This window comes from Chrysochloris asiatica, unplaced genomic scaffold (genome assembly GCF_000296735.1).
Source record: "Chrysochloris asiatica unplaced genomic scaffold, ChrAsi1.0 scaffold00135, whole genome shotgun sequence".
NCBI lineage: Eukaryota > Metazoa > Chordata > Mammalia > Afrosoricida > Chrysochloridae > Chrysochloris > Chrysochloris asiatica.
In genome coordinates this window covers 5,072,178-5,089,382 of record NW_006408653.1, presented here as the reverse complement: position 1 = coordinate 5,089,382, position 17,205 = coordinate 5,072,178, and the positions used below count along the sequence as shown (strand labels likewise).

The 17,205-nt window shown below is 37.8% G+C and overlaps 1 protein-coding gene across 1 annotated transcript in view; it reads left to right on the top strand.

The window, feature by feature from the left end:
• Positions 1-17,205, top strand: part of KLHL24 (kelch-like family member 24) — a 54,270-nt gene that overhangs the window by 6,194 nt on the left and 30,871 nt on the right. The window contains exon 2 of the mRNA XM_006869810.1: positions 1,739-2,719. Within this exon, the coding sequence (XP_006869872.1) occupies positions 1,800-2,719 (920 nt within the window). The 5' untranslated portion in view covers positions 1,739-1,799. The remainder of the gene's footprint in view (positions 1-1,738; positions 2,720-17,205) is intronic.

The following is a 17,205-nucleotide window of genomic DNA, read 5'->3' as shown; positions in this document are numbered from 1 at the left end:
AAAAAAAAAAAAAAAAAAAGTTCATGGGAAAATAAAATGGAATTTTCCCACAAACTTTTGATACCCCCCCCTTGTATAATTAGCTGCTTTTTGGTTTTAATATTACTATTTTTCCATAAGGACTTAGAAAATGGGGTGTAATTTAATGTGGGATGAGATGCAGTCTTAAGATTGTTATCATTCAAGTTTCTGTTTTGTTTGTGAGTGTAGAATGACATCCAGTTTTTGGCAACCTTTGCTGTTCTTAGGCTTTCTTCTTGCTTAGACCTGAAATATTTTAGGAAGAGACTGAGACCTTTAGAAGGGGTTGTAACTGTAGTCAATTTTAAGTTGTTTCTGATTAGTAAAAGGAACCAGAGCATAAAGAATATGCATTTTGAAAATCTAAATGCAAAGTACTACGTTTTTATAGGGGTCATTCTGGGAAAGAAAAGAGAAAAACGAAAGAGACAATAGTATCACAACATTATGTACCTTCTATTTTTTTCCTGTTCTGTGTTGTTGTTATTCAGTGCCTTTAAGTCAGTTCTGACTCATAGCAACCCTGTATAGGGTTTCCAAGGAGCATCTGGTGGGTTTGAACTGCTGACCTAGTGGTTAGCAGTCCAGTGCTGATCCTACTGTGCCACACCAGGAGTCCTTTTCTGGTTTTGATTCACTTACTATATTTATTGTGCATACACTTAGATATATGTGTGTGTGTGTGTGTGTGTGTGTATGTATGTATATACTCATAGCGACCCTGTACTGGGTTTCCAAGGCTGTAAATCTTTATGGGAACAGAACACCTCATCTTTTCCCGCGGAACAGCTGGTAGTTTCGAACTGCTGACCTTGCGGTTCACAGCCCGATTCATAACCACTATGATACCAGATATAGATATATATATATATAATTTTCTATTAAGATATGTTTTATGATCTGCTTTTTTACTTAATATCTGGTCAAGACTTCGCCATATAATTAAATAGTGTATATAATAATTATGCACAAATTGTTCTATCTAGAAGATGTACTGTGGTTTCATTTCTTATAGGGTGTTAACTTTTTTTTTTTTGAAGAATTTTATATTAATACTGCATTGAACAGATCTATAGATAAAGCTGCATATTTATGACTATTTCTTTAAGCTATATTGCTAGAAAGAAATGATGGTGAAACAATATGCATATGTTAGAAGGCTACTGTTTTGTTGTTATTAAGTGCTGTCAAGTCATCCCGACTCACAGCGACCCTGTATAGGGTGTCCTAGGAGTGACTGGTGGGTTTGAACCTCCAGCCTTGTGGTTAGCAATCCGGTGCTTATTTTACAGTGCCACACGAGGACTCATGATGGATATAGGAAAATTACTCTCTTGCGAATCTAGTAGAATCTATCAAATGTACATTTGATAATAACCATTTGTATCAGGCTTCTGACTGGTCAGATTCTGTGCATTTCACCATTCTTAACTCTATTGCCTTACACCATTGTCGCCTCCATTCAGTAGTATAAAACCTGGTTGTGTAAATGGGGGGAAAAGAAGGCTGTTAATAATTCACAAAGTAGATAATATTCTTTCAAATGGGGAACTTCAGTCCTGTTGCAAATTACCCCTAATGTTGTAATTGTGCAAATACAAGTTTTTATTTATCAATTTTGATTTAAATGAGCATAGTACTATCAAATTGAAATTATTGAATTTGAATATTGGATTTTTTACATATTGAAATGTTTTCTTTTATTTTCACTTTTTAGCAACATAAGGACGATCCTTAACAGTCATTTCTCAACAATTATATAGTCAACTGATGTAACAATGGTACTAATATTGGGACGCAGACTAAACAGAGAGGATCTTGGGGTGCGTGACTCCCCGGCAACTAAGCGTAAAGTTTTTGAAATGGACCCTAAATCTCTGACAGGCCATGAATTTTTTGACTTTTCTACAGGATCATCCCATGCTGAAAACATACTTCAAATATTTAATGAATTCCGAGATAGCCGTTTATTCACAGATGTTATCATTTGTGTAGAGGGAAAAGAATTTCCTTGTCATCGAGCTGTTCTCTCAGCCTGCAGTAGCTACTTCAGAGCTATGTTCTGTAATGACCACAGGGAAAGCCGGGAAATGTTGGTCGAGATCAATGGTATTTTAGCTGAAGCTATGGAGTGTTTTTTGCAGTATGTTTATACTGGAAAGGTGAAGATCACTACAGAGAATGTACAGTATCTCTTTGAAACATCTAGCCTCTTTCAGATTAGTGTTCTACGTGATGCTTGTGCTAAATTCTTGGAGGAACAACTTGATCCTTGTAATTGCTTAGGAATCCAGCGTTTTGCTGATACTCATTCACTCAAAACACTCTTCACAAAATGCAAGACTTTTGCATTGCAGACTTTTGAAGATGTATCCCAGCATGAAGAATTTCTTGAGCTTGACAAAGATGAACTTATTGATTATATTTGTAGTGATGAACTTGTTATTGGTAAAGAAGAGATGGTTTTTGAAGCCGTCATGCGTTGGGTATATCGTGCTGTCGATCTGAGAAGACCCCTGTTACATGAACTCCTGACACATGTGAGACTTCCTCTGTTGCATCCCAACTACTTTGTTCAGACAGTTGAAGTGGACCAATTGATCCAGAATTCTCCTGAGTGTTACCAGCTGTTACATGAAGCAAGACGGTATCACATACTTGGGAATGAAATGATGTCTCCAAGGACTAGGCCACGCAGGTAAGAAGACTGCTCACTAATTTCCTACCACTTAATTAATCAATGTTTTTATTTTAAAAAGACAGTAGTAATTCACGTATGTTGTCTATATGTGACTTTATATAATTTAAGAATTGCTTTGGATTGTGTACATCCTTAGACTGTCATTCAAAGTAAAGATGAGATCATTCAACAATAGCATCTTTTTTTTATTGTTCTAAGCTATCAGGGTTACAAAGGGTATTGCCTACTATGCATGTCCCAAGATATTTTAATACTAATTATTATTAACCTTTTTAGAGTCCCAGAACATTCTGCTTTTCTTTACAAGAGGTCTTTTGGACACAGTATGGCCAAAGACTTTGGCACGTTCTCTTGAACTACTTCTATTTAACACAATTTAACACATTGTCAGACTGAACTTTAGCTAAAGCAGAAAATTGTAATTGTATATATACAAAAGTAAATATATAAGATATACAAAAGTAAAGTAAATAAATTGTAGAGTCAGTTAATTCTCAGGTATAAATCCCAGACCTCAAATCTTTTTATCATTGTTACTTTATTTCTATCTCAATTTTTAAATCTTTTTTTCCAATGATAAAAATTACATCGTCATTATAGAGAATTTAGAAAACTTACGTTTAAGGGGTGGGAATGCTATTAAAATGTATTACATTTGATGCCTTCTTATAGTGCATTTCTTCTGTAAGAGACCTACAGATTTTAATTCATAAACTATGGAAAAATAATCTCCATTTTTAATAATGGAAGAAATAATACTAAACATGCTTTACTGTGACTAAGGAACTTTGGTAGCGTAGTGATTATAAATAGGGCTGCTAACCTCAGGGTTAGCAGTTCGAAACTACCAGCTGTTCCACAAGAGGAAGATGAGGCTTTCTGCTCCCATAAAGATTTACAGCCTCGGAAACCCTGTACAGGGTCGCTATGAGTTGGAACCGACTCTACTGCACATAACAACAACAACAACTGTGAATAAGAAGAAATGACTGTTGGGAGAAACTTTATATTAAAAAATCTTTTTAGTATTTTATTTTCCCACATCATCTCTTTCCACTCTCCCTATAAATTTGCTGTATAGCATGGCACAATTTTTAAGTTTACTGTGAGTTTAAATATCCTTGTTTGGAAATATGATTAGAATTCAGCATTTTGTCAGAGCATGTTTTTGTAAAATTTACACTAGCTAGGATATAAATCAAAAAACCAGACTTACCGCTATTAAATCAATTCCAACTCATAGCTACCTTGTATACTGTATAGAGATTTCCAAGGCTGTAAATCTTTACTAGAGCAGAAAGATTATTTTCTTCAGCAGAAGGACTGGTAGGTTTTAACTGCTGACCTTGCCTATCCTACAGCGCCACCAGAGCGCCTAGCTTTCATACATTGTTGTTGTTATTAAGTGATATCAAGTCGGTTCTGACTCATAGCGACTCTGTGAAGGGGTTTCCAAGGAGTGGCTGGTGAGTTTGAACTACTGGCCTTGTGAATCAAACTGACCTTGGGTCCAGTGTTTTATCCTACAGTGCCAAAGTGATTTAATCTGTTTCCTCATATAAAATGAGAATGATTATAAATATAAATAGTGCCTGCTTCATAAATTTGTCATTGGAATGATTAAATGCAATCTATAATCCTTACATACTCTGTGTAATGCTGGACACATAGAAAGTGCTCAATAATTAATTCCAACTCATAGCTACCCTGTATAAAGGTTGTTTTTAAGTGCTGTCAAGTTGGTTCCGACTCATAGCGACCCTGTATAGCGTTTCCGAGGAGTGGAAAGTGAGCTTGAACCTCCAACCTTGCAGTCCAGTACATTAACCTGCAGCACCACACCAGGACGCCTAATAATTATTGTTGGTTGATTGGTTGCTTATGTGCCATGGAGTCGGTTCCAACCCATAGCGACCCTGGATATGGATTCCAAGGTTATAAGTCTTTATGGAAGCAAAAAGTCTCATCTTTCTCCCATGGAACAGCTGATAGTTTTGAACTGCTGACCTTGAGTTTAGCAGCCCAACTTGTAACCACTATGCTACCAGAACTCCTTTAATAATTATTAGCTGTTAATATTTATATGGAGTCATCTTGTGATGCTGCAGGATAAGTACTAGACTGCTAACTGCAAGGTCAAAAGTTCAAACCTACCAACTGCTCCTTAAGAGACTTGGGTTAAGCTTAAGAATGTGAGAAACCACAGTTTCTGGTGTATTAATTAAAAGAAATATATTGCCACTGAATCAGTTCCAATTCATAAGTGACCCCACTCTATAAGAGAGCATAAAATTGCTCCATAGGGTTTCTGAGACTGTAAATCTTACAAAAGCATACAGCCTCATCTTTCTCCCATAGAGCAGGTGGTGGGTTTGAACCGCCAGGTTTTTAGGTAGCAGCCTAGTGCTTAACCCATTATACTACTAGGGATTCTTGTGCAGTCATTAAGAAAGGTAAACTGCTTTGGAACTGTGTGACTATTAGCTCTTCCAAGACTTTTTCCTCCAAGGGAAAAAACCACTCATCTTTTTTTCCAGAGAGTCCCTTTATAGCAGGGAAAGTGAACCAGGGTCAAATGGGTTAATAATGCCCATCCTGTATATCTCACAGGGAGCAATGTGGCTCTGTAGGATAAACACTGGACTTCAAACCACAACTTTGGCAACAGTTCAAGTCCACCAGCCATTCCACAGGAGAAAGATGAGACTTTCTGCACTTGCAAAGATTTAAATCCTCAGAAACCTTACTCAGGGTTACTATGAGTCGGAAGTGACTCAATGGCACTTAACAAGAATAACATAATCTCTTAGGATTCAGAATAGAAAACAAGGGATGTATGTTATAAAATCAAAGTTAAGTAATTTATTGTTATTTTTTTCTTATAAAGATGTGACCTCAGTGACATCAGATTGCACCCTAAGGGTCCCCCATCACTCCTTTAAATAATTTTCCTGATTCACTTACTGATTTGATTTATAAAGATTTATTTTACATCCAATTTTTTAAAGAACAAACTCATTGCATACAGTGGACCATATCTGTATATAAGTTGGCAGTATCACTTTTCTTTGGGAAGCAAGTGGGAAAAACCAAACTCTACTAATGTCAAATTTGCTAATTATAAAATATAATGGCAGATATTTCTTCTATATAGGCATGACATAAGAAATATAAAGGGGTCTTATGAGTAACTCAGCCATTACCATCTGTCTCTTACAAGTCTCTCTTCCTTAACCTGTTGTTGCCTGTTAGCATTGATCACTGGGAATTTCATTATCTGAACAATGTATATTAATTGTACAGGTTCTCATCTTTCTGAGAAAGAAGAGTGATGTCACTCCTGTGACTTCTGCTCCAGCCACTCAACTGAAACTACTCTCGTCAGGCCCTCACTGACGTCCTGTTTGTCATTTGTTAGACTTGTTTCAGTCTTTATCCGGTTTGATCTCCTTAGGATTCAACACTATTAATTGCTTTGTCCTTGAAAGGCCTCCACTGGCTTCTGGAGAACCATTCTCCTAATGTTTCCCCTACTTTTCCCCATAGGCTCAATTTGATGGTTCTGCCACCTATATCTAATCTTTGAAATATCAGCAATCCCCTTAGTTCTCTTTTTTGTCTTATGTTACACAAATCTTAGTTAATTTCATCTGTGCTCATTGTTTTAATTACCATTTGTGCTATTGACTATTATTAAGTCTATAGCTCCAACTCAAGAGTTTTTTCTCTTTCATTTAGTCACTTTTTTTTTTCCTTTTTTTCTCAGCCCTAGAATGGGGTCTCCCTGGCAGAATGACTTCTCTTACCTTGATTCTTCCAAAGCAAACAGCCTGCCTGACAATCAAATAGCCAAACAGTCTGCTTTTTTTCTTCAGGTCTTTCTTTCAATAAGATCTTCTGTTCTCCCAGCAGTGCTGGGTCGGTCTGCATGTCTTTTCAAGTGGGAATTTCCCAACTCAGAAGGTAGCCAGTATTTTTAAAATTTATGTGTTTAATTGTGTTGTTGTTAAGTGTCGTCACGTCGGTTCTGACTCATAGCAACCCTATTAGGGTTTCTGAGGAGTGACTGGTGAGCTTGAACCGCCAACCTTTGCAGTTCAAAGCAACCTTGCAGTCCAGCGCATTAACCCGCAGCGCCATTTGTGTATGCATTAAAAATAAGATCACACTTAAAATTAGTAATAATAGTCATTCTTTAACATTATCTAATATATCCAAGCTATGTTCAGATTTCCCGTATCTTTTCCAAACTGTTTCATTAAGTCTCTTTTATTCCAAAACAGTTTCTTTATCATGACTCTGACTTGTTGATGGGCAAATTATCAAGAAAAATGTTCTGCTTTCTGGTGAGTTAATGTGGTTGCTTCCTTATAGTATCATAAGGAATATAACTTTGTTTCCTGGGAACTGAAAATTGGTTCTGAAAGCTAGAGTTTGATGCATACAGGTTAAATGATCGTTACTAAAATTCATCTTAAGTGGTGTGCTTATCTTATGGCATCATATTAGGACACACAACATAACTGATTGTCCATCATACATGAGGCAACAAGAACTGCTAAATAGGGCAATGCTAGTCCGATCCTTCCTTTGTACCACTAGGTTATACTCCCCACAGTAGGAAATATTTCTTGAGTGTTTATCCTGTTTCAAGTATTCTGTAGCACTCCACCCACATTAAGTAGCCTATATACTTATGTCTTGTAGAGGACAGAGAGGACCCAGACACATGCACTATATTTGTGTTTTTTCTCTCTCAATAGATGGATGTGGTCATATATATGTGTTATTGCTGTGTTGAGTCAGTTCCGACTCATAGCGACCCTCTACAGGGTTTCAGAGGCAGTATATCTTTACGGGAGCAGAAAGCTTTATCTTTCTCCTGTGGAGCAGCTGGTGGGCTCGGATCATGAACCTTGTGGTTTGCAGTCCAGTGTTTATTGTACGGAACCACTGCACTTCCTCATGTATATATTAAATCAATGCATATATATGATATATATATGAAAAATGTATATTATCTACATAGAGATTACAGGAGAAAGATGAGGCTTTCTGCTCCCTCAAAGATTTAAAGCCTTAGAAACCCTATACAGTTGCTATGAGTCAGAACCAACTCTACGTCACTTAACAGCAACAACATATATAGATTATGTATATATCTTACATAGGTACTATATGGGACTGCAGATATGAGGGAGAAGGAGAAAGCATGGGGTGTTGGCAGTGACCTAGAAAGAGAATATAGGCCAATCTAGGAGCATGAAAGTGTTAATAAATCTTTTCTGCCAGTTGTAAACCCTGGAGTACATGGAATAAGACAATAGAAATCTATTGCAGAAGGAGTAAAGTTTTAAGAATGATGATTATTTTTATTAATCTGTGTATGGATATATCCACCACTTGTTTGTCAGTTTGTCATGCTGTGTAGCTTGTGTACTGCTGTGATACTGGAAGCTATGCCATGGGTATTTTAAATACGAGCAGAGTCACCCATGGCGAGTACATTTCAGCAGAGCTTGCAGACTAAGACAGACAGAGAGACAGACCACTTCTGAAAACCTTATGAATAGCAGCGGAACATAGTCAGATATAGTGCCAGAAGAGGAAAACATTATGTATAGCACCAGAATATTGTCAGATATACTGCCCGAAGATGAGCCTTTCAGGTTGGAAGGTACTCAAAATGGGACTGGGGAAGAGCTTCCCCCTCAAAGTAGAGTTGACTGTGATGATGTGAATGGAGTAAAGCGTTTGGGACCTTCATTTGCTAATGGAGCACAACTCAAAATGAGGAGACACTCTTGTAAACATCCAGTAATAATTGAAACATGGACTGTAGGATGTATGAATCTAGGAAAATTGGAAGTTGTCAAAAATGAAATAGAACACATAAAGATCAATATATTAGGCATTGTTATTATTAAGTGCTGTTGAGTCAATTTTGACTCAGGGCAACCCTGTAAAGGGTTTCCAAGAAGTGGCTAGTGAGTTTGAAGCACTGACCTTGCAGTCCAGTGCTTATCCTACAGTGCCACACCAGCACTCCATACTAGGCACTAGTGAGCTGAAATGAACAGTAGAGGAATAGTCTTGCATTCATTGTCACAAAGAACATTTCAAGACATATCTTGAAACACAACATTGTCTGTGATAGGGTAGTATTTTTAAGCAACATAAAGCAATTATACACATGGACCTCACCAGATGAAATACATAGGAATCAAATTGACTGCATCTGTGAGAAGAGACTGTTGGAATGCTCAATATCATCCGGTACCTAATTCCACTGGAAGGCGCTCTAGTGGCGCGGTGGGTTTTATGTTGGGCTGCTAACTGAAAGATCAAATCTACTAGCCGTACTGCAGGAGGAAGATGAGATTCTCTGCTCCCATAAAGATTTACAGCCTTGAAAACCCTATACAGGATCACTGTGAGTCAGAACTGACTCGATGGCACACAGCTACCACCACCAGCAGCTGCACAGGACTACTAACAACAAGGTTGGCAGTTCAAACACACCATCCACTCCTCAGAAACCGGGCTGCCATTAGTCGGAGCTAGCTTGATGGCACTTAATAATTGGCATAATGAGGATAAGATTGAAGTTTCTGTTTAGAAACCAATGAGAAGACTTCTTGTTGTTAAGTGCCATCAAATCAATTCTGACCCATAGCAACCCTGTATAGGGTTTCCAAGGAGCAGCTGATAAGCTGGAACCACCAACCTTTCAGTTCAGACAACTGACTCATTAGCCCACTGAGACACAGTAAGGGTGAACTTACTCGCTTATGGTCACAAAGCTAGTCAGTTAGCAGGAGCATAGCTAGGATTCAGTCTTCTGAATTCCTACTCCAGTCCTTTTAAGAATGATATTCTACTGTATTAGATGTATGATTTACCATCTTTGTACATGTTAATTCATTGTTACTTGAATGCAAACATTTTTACATAGAGTATACAGTTCTTTTCCCCAAGGGTTACCTCTACTACCAGTTTTTAAAATCCGTTTAGAGATAGTCTTTGCATATGCAATGGTTGTGTGTGCACGCACGTATGTCATTACTGTTTTTTATACATGGCAGGAAACTGTGCTCAGTTCTGCACCTTTTATCACTTGAAATATCTTGAAGATTTTTCTGTAACACCACATATAGGTCTTTCTCCTTTTTATATCTTTAAGAGTAGTAAAATATCTCACTTATGGGATAATTATTTAATCTATCTCCTAATGATGGCTGTTTAAGGAGCTCTGGTAGTGTAGTGGTTATGAGTCGGGCTGCTAACCATCAAGGTCAGCAGTATGAAATTTCCAGTGGTTCTGTGGGAGAAAGATGAGGCTTTCTGATCCCATAAAGATTTACAGCCTCGGAAACCCTGTACAGGGTTGCTATGAGTCGGAAACGATTCCACAGCACACCGCCAGTCCCAATGATGGGTATTTAGATTGTTTCTAGTTTTTTTCTCCATTGAAAACTGCTCAGTGAATTTTTTTTTTTTTTAACATATTGCTCATTCAGAGGATATGTGCATTTTTGTTTTCATTGTAGTAGAGATTTTTAAATTACTTACTTATATTTCAATGAAAAATATGAAAGTATCTATTTTTCCATTCCTTTGCCAACACAGTATATTATTAGTTCTTGTACATCTTTGACTCTGGTAATTGAGAATGTTATCTCATTATTTTAATCTGCATTTCATTTTTTTAACATGGAAGATTGAGCATCTGTTCTGTGTTTTAAAGACTTTTGTTGTTGGGTTTTTTTCCTTCCATCCACTGAAATCAAGTTGCCAGTTTAAACAAAAAAGGGAGCTATAGTTTAAAAAAAAGCACTTGGTTCAGTGGAACTCAAGGGCAGAAATTCAGTGGGTTCTCACAGAAGGCTAGACCTAACTCCTGAAAAGACATCAGAGCTTAATCTTGGGTCCTCCTTCTACTTTTCTATGCATGTCTACATCATTGTCTCTCAGAAGACTGGCTGAATATGGGCATTTGTGTCTTTTGGGTGTACAGACTACAAGTTCAGTCAGTCAGAGTCTAAATCTCTCCCTGTCTTGGTGAGAGAGAAACTGATTCTGTCAGACAACCTTCCTTGGCCCTGGAGACAGGATCATGTAGCAGAAGTGTGGTGAATGGAAACCCTTTCCCATATGTTGGGTTGAGCAGCTAATCCAGTAGTGGTCATTAATAGTAAGGTATAATTTTTTTTAACTTGGAGATGGACAAGATGAATTTATGCTAATTGGAGAAAGTTTAGAAAATGAGAAAAGCAAAATATATCACCGTTTTTCCCATTTCCAAGAGGTAACACGATTAACATTGTTTTCTCCTCTGTTCTCTCTGAATTTGTTATTTCTTTTACAGGGTTGGAATCTGTTTCATAGTCTACTTCCTTGACACGAACTCTACTACAATGTACTATAATTGTCCCCCACCACCATTTTTTCACCATTAAGTGAGATCAACATCTTTGTGACTAAATATTTAAACACCACTGTGGGGTCCTGGTGTGGTGCTGTAGGATAAGCACTGAACTGCTAACCACAGATTGGCAGTTCAAAGCCACCACCTACTCCTTGGAAACACTATGCAGTTTCGCTATGAGTCAGAACTGACTCTACGGCACTTGACAACAATGATTTGTTCAGGAGATTGGTAGCACAATGGGCTAAGTGTTGGGCTACGAACTGGAAAGTCAGCAGTTTGAACCCACCAGTTGCTCTGTAAGAGAAAGATCCAGCAGTCTGCCTTTGTAAAGCTTGACAGCCTCAGAAACCCTGTTGAGCAGTCTGCTCTCTCCTATAGGATCACTGTGAGTCAGAATTTACAGCAGTGGGGTTTTTTGTTTTGTTTGTTTGTTTATGATTAGTTCTGAGGATATTCTTAAATAATTGCTGATTTGAATACTTAGATCAGGACAGCCATTTCCTTATGGAAGCCATGCTGCCTACTGTAGTTTCCATTGGAAACCTCACCAGGAGAATTAATGTTAGGCCATACTTAATGTGAAATCTTCCCCTAAGAGTCTCACATGTAGTAATGTAACAAAAAGAATGAAGAAAGTATCTAAGCCCAAGGGATTGCTTAATTATAGTAAATTCAGCAATATCAATGATACAGTACTACAGGTAAGACTCTTAGGGGAAGATTTCAAATTAAGTAGGAGAGATTAATTAACACATTTATCTTCTAGTTTATATATGTTGCTAAGAGTTGTTGAGTTGGTTCCAACTCAAAGTGACCCTGTGTAGAGTTTCCGAGGCTTTTAAAATCTTTGCAGGCCCAGAAAACTTCATCTTTCTCCTGTGGAGCAGCAGCTGCTGGGCTTGATCCACGAATCTTGTGGTTCACAGTCCAGTGCTTATTGTAAGGCGCCACCACACTCCCAGTCTGTATAAATTTGTTTGTGATTAGAAACCTGTCAGATCCATTAGATATTTTAAGTCTGTCTGCCCAGCATATCCACTTACTATGGACAAATCACTACATGGGACTCCAAACTATTCAAAAATTGTTTGACAAACAGAATCTAAAACAAAGGGAGCTAGCAGACCTTTACAACTAGAGCCCTCTCAGCTAGGGTTGCTTGAGAGAAGTACTTAACCACATACCATAAACATACTCTTGCCAAAACCCAGTAATGTTCAAATTAGCTTAGATTTCCCCCCTCTCCTTGTTAAGTGCTTTCGAGTCAGTCCGAATTCATAGCAACCCTGTATTGGGTTTCCAAGGAGCAGCTGGTAAGTTTGAACCACCAACCTTGCAGTCTAGTCCTTATCCTACAGTGTCACACCAGGACTCCTTCCTCTCTCTTAGATATAACTTAAATAAGTACAATAAAAATTTGCTTCTGTGATTATTATATATTAATTTCTTTATTCATTCATTTACTCATTCTTTTTAGGACTGATGAGTCCCCCTCTTCTGAAACGTAGCTCTTGCTTTACATCATTTAATATACTGAGTTTGGTAACTGTCATTTCTTTAAGATTTGGAAGTCATTTTGTATCTTTTGGGTTTAAAGTATCACATCTCTATTTTAACACACACACCCTTTTTTTTTTTTTTTTTCAGTTTTGTGTTTGTAGTGAAAGATTATACCACTAATATTTTCTTCCTTACAAATTCCCGTATGTGGAAACATGCTGCTTTTCCTGTTTTTGTTGTTTAGTATATTTAGTAGAAACACCTTTGGACTACTTTTTGTTGATGAAAATTAGTTTGGTAGTTCATCTGCCTCTGGCATACTTGCCAATTAATAATAAGTCGGTCTGTTATTTCAGCCAGCAGTTCCTGTAAAGCAGTTGGCACTTCAGCCATTTTTACATGTACAATTCACCAACATTATTCACATTCCCCATGTTGTGCACCATTCACCTTTTTGCTTGTTGTTAACTGTTGTGTAAATGTAAATAATGAATCTGGTAGTTATTTTATTACACATGATTTGTTGATTTGGTTTAGAATATCCTGTGGATTTATCGTTATTTGATTCAAATAAATCAAAGAATGTGATTTTTAATTTGATGTATTTTCAAATTTATGGTAAAAGAAAATAATTTTTGTTTTTAGAATTTGCCCCTGTAAAAAGGATAATTTGGTTATCGCACTTTAGTATGAACTTACAGTGTTGTTGTTGTTGTTCAGTGCCATCAAGTTAGTTCTAACTCATAGTGACTGTATATAGGGTTTCTGAGGAGTAGCTGGTGGATTTGAACCACTGACCTTATAGTTAGCAGTTACAGCACTTATCCTACAGTGCTACACCAGGGCTCAGTCAGTGAACATTTGTTATTTTGTCACAGCAGAAAATTGCTTAGAATTTTTACTTTTAAGAATTATTGAAACAGAGTGGCATTCACTATAAAATATTGAATGTATTATTATTAAGTACCATTGAGTTGGTTCCAACTCACAGCTACCCTGTGTAGGTTTCCGAGGAGCGGCTGGTGAGTTTGAACTGCTGACCTTGGGGTTCAAACTGACCTTGTGACCCAGTGCTTATCCTACAATGCCACACCAGGACTCCATTGAATGTATGGCTATCTAGAAATTTATTCATCGTACAAACATCTTGACAACTGTTGTGTTCCAGTTATCACTTTCAGCTAGAGTAGCCAGTTTCCTTGAAGACAATCCAGATCTTAATTATTTTTTAAAGCTCAGCAAATAAATGAAAACACCAGGCTTGTATCGTAATGAAGTTAGAAGCCATTTGTTTTGAAATAGGACCTCAGTACAGACAAAACTCCTAGTTTGCTGATCCTTTAAAATAAAAAGAATGCCTTTCAGTAGACAATAAAGTGATCCTCCACTGACCAATGAGTGGAAATAAATGTCTTGGCCATTGTATATTTGTGCTGTTTTCTCTTCCTGTTCCAGGCTACAAAAAAACAATACAAGAGTAAGTCAAAAGTATTACTACAAAATCATAGTGACCCTATGCACCACAGAATAAAAAAAACACTGCTAGGTCTTGTGCCATCCTTACAATCCTTGTCAAGCTTGAGCCCATTGCTGCTGCCACTGTACCAATCCATCTCACTGTGGTCTTCCTTTTGTTCTTTTTGATCTATGTACAGTTTTCTCATGAGCACAATTAAGTGTTCCAGAATACTTAGTATCCACCATGTTGTCCATAGCTTCTCATGACCCACACAGTCAAAAGCCTTTGCATACCAAATAAAGCACAAGTAAACATCTTTCTTGTATTCTCTACTTTTTGCCAAGATTCATCTGACATCAGCATGAAATCCCTCATTACTCCGTTCTCATCTGAATCTGGCTTGAACCTCTAGCGGTTCCCTGTCAATGTACTATTATAGCCATTTTTAAATTACCTTTAGCAAAATTTTACTTGCTTCTGATATTAATATTGTCCAATGATTTCTGAATTCCATTGGGTCACCTCTTTTTGGAATGGGCACAAATATGGATCTTTTCCAATCAGTTGGCCAAATAGCTGTCTTCTAAATTTCTTGGTGTAGATGAGTGAGTGCTTCCAGTGCGACATCAGTTTGTTAAAAGATTTGTTTGTATTCCATCAATTCCTGAAGCTTATTCTTTGCCAGTGCTTTCCATGCATCTTGGACTTCTTTCACCTCTACCACTGGCTGTTGATCATGTGCTAGCTCCCGAAATGGTGGACATCAATCATATCTTTTGGGTACAGTGACTCTGTGCATTCCTTTCATCATCTTTTGATGCTGTCTGTAACATTCGATATTTTGTCCATAGAATCCTTCAACATTTCAAGTTGAGGCTTGAATATTTTCTTCAGTTGTTTGAGCTTGAGAAGTACTGAGCATGTTCTTCCCTTGTTCAGTTCTTTTGCTTCCTCATTTCTACCATTTGCGTAAGCATCTCTCCATTGAAGAACAGGTTTTAGAGTCTCTTCTGACATCCATTTTGGTCTTTTCCTTCTTTCTTCTTAACAACCTTTTGCTTTCTTCCTTTATGATGTTCTTGGTGGCATCCCACAACTCTTCTGATCTTTGATCATTAGTGTCTAATGCATCAGTCTGTTCTTGAGATGATTGCTAAATTAGGTGGGATGTGTTCAGGGTCAAACTTTGGCTTTCGTGGACTTGTTTTAATTTTCTTCAGCTTCAGCTTAGATTTGCATATGAACAGTTGATGGTCTGTTCCACAGTCTGCTGCTGTCCAGGTTTTGAATTATGATATGGAACTTTTCTACCATCTCTTTCCAGAAACATAGCCAATCTGATTTGTGTGTATTCTATCTGGTGATGTTGTATAATCATCTGTTATGTTGCTTTAAAAGTTATTTGCAATGAGTAAGTCATCAATCTTGCAAATTATGCAATCTCCAGCATCATCTTTTCTTTCACCAAGGCCATATTTTCCAACTACTGATCCTTTCTCTTTATTTACAACCTTTGAATGCCAATTGCCAGTAATTATCAGTACATCTTGATTGCATGTTTGATTGATTTCAGACTGAAGAAGTAGGTAGAATTCTTTAATTTTGTCACCACTAGCTTATTGGTTGGTGCATAAATTTAAATAATATGAATTGGTCTTCCTTATAGGCATATGGATATTATCCTACCCCAGACTGCATTTTATTTCAAGATAGATCTTGAAAGTTCTTTTTTTTTTTTTTTTTTTCAAATTTTATTGTGGATTGAGTGAAAGTTTACAGAGCATATCATCAGTTTTACATTCAACAAATCATATACCTTGTTGCATTACATTGATTATAATCCCCTCCATGTACCATCAGTTAATAGTATTTCTCTCTATCCACTTCAGCTTTTTTTAAAAAACGCACAAACAAACAAACAAAAAAAAAAAACCCACTCAGGCATATATAATAATTTACATCTCCAAAGGGCACATTCTGCAAATCAGCTCCCAGCCACCAGCTCTTAGTCCTTCTCTTCTTAGTCCATGAATCTAGAGTCCTCAGCCACTCCCCCTCTCCATGCCCCAATCTCTGCCTCCTTCACTGGCACTGCTGCTTCTCTGGATAAGATCTCGCATTCTGCTTGTGCATTCCTTTTTCTTTTTTTTATTTAAAAGCTTTTATTGTGAATTGGGTGATAGTTTACATGGCAGAACATCAGTTTTGTGGGGTTTTTTTTCTTTTTAGTGTTTTATTGTGAATTGTATGATAGTTACATGAGAGAATTTTAGTTTTACATTCATTCCATCCCACATCATCTCATTGCCATGGTTCCAATCCGCTCCATGCATCACCAACCAACCAAAGGGTATATCCTAGAAACCTGCCCCCTACACTCCACCACCCCCTCCCACTCCCAACCCCACACCCCCAGTCTTCGGCCCACAGTCCCTTTCCCTCTCTGGATCCAAAGTCCCCAGCCGCTTCATCACTCCACGTCATCGTCTCTGTCTCCATCTCAGGCATCTCTGTTTCTCTGGGTAGGGTCCCGCTCTCGGCCCTTCTCCATTGATGGTACCAGAGACCTCTGCTCCTAGCCTGTAGAATCAATCACTCCCTTCCTTGTTACAAAACGTCTACCTTTGCATTTCCAACCCTCACGGTCCGTCCTTATAAGCATTATTCACTACAGTATCACGAGTTATCCATCTGTATTTCCTTTCATCAGCTCCACCCAGACAGATTGAATAGTACCCACTGTAGATTCTGCCCTCCTCCATGCTCCCTAGCACTAGGTTCCCTCTTGTAAGCCAGTCACTTCTTGCCTTTGTAGTTCCCCAACACCCCCAATTTGAGTATCAATGTCCAAGTTGCCCATCTCCGTCCACTCTGTGTGTGGAGGGGTTAGGACTGATTCTTGCTGTAGGGATTTGTTCCTCCTTTTGAGTTGCTGCTCCATAGGTATAGGTCAAGTTGACCAGATTGTATCAGCTCACTCTTTTTTTTTTTTTTTCCCTCTTCTTTCTTCTCCTGGTTGAGCTCCGATCATCCAGTCATCCAGTCCAGGTCCCATGGGTATCATCTGCAAGTGTGGGCACTCCTGTGCATATG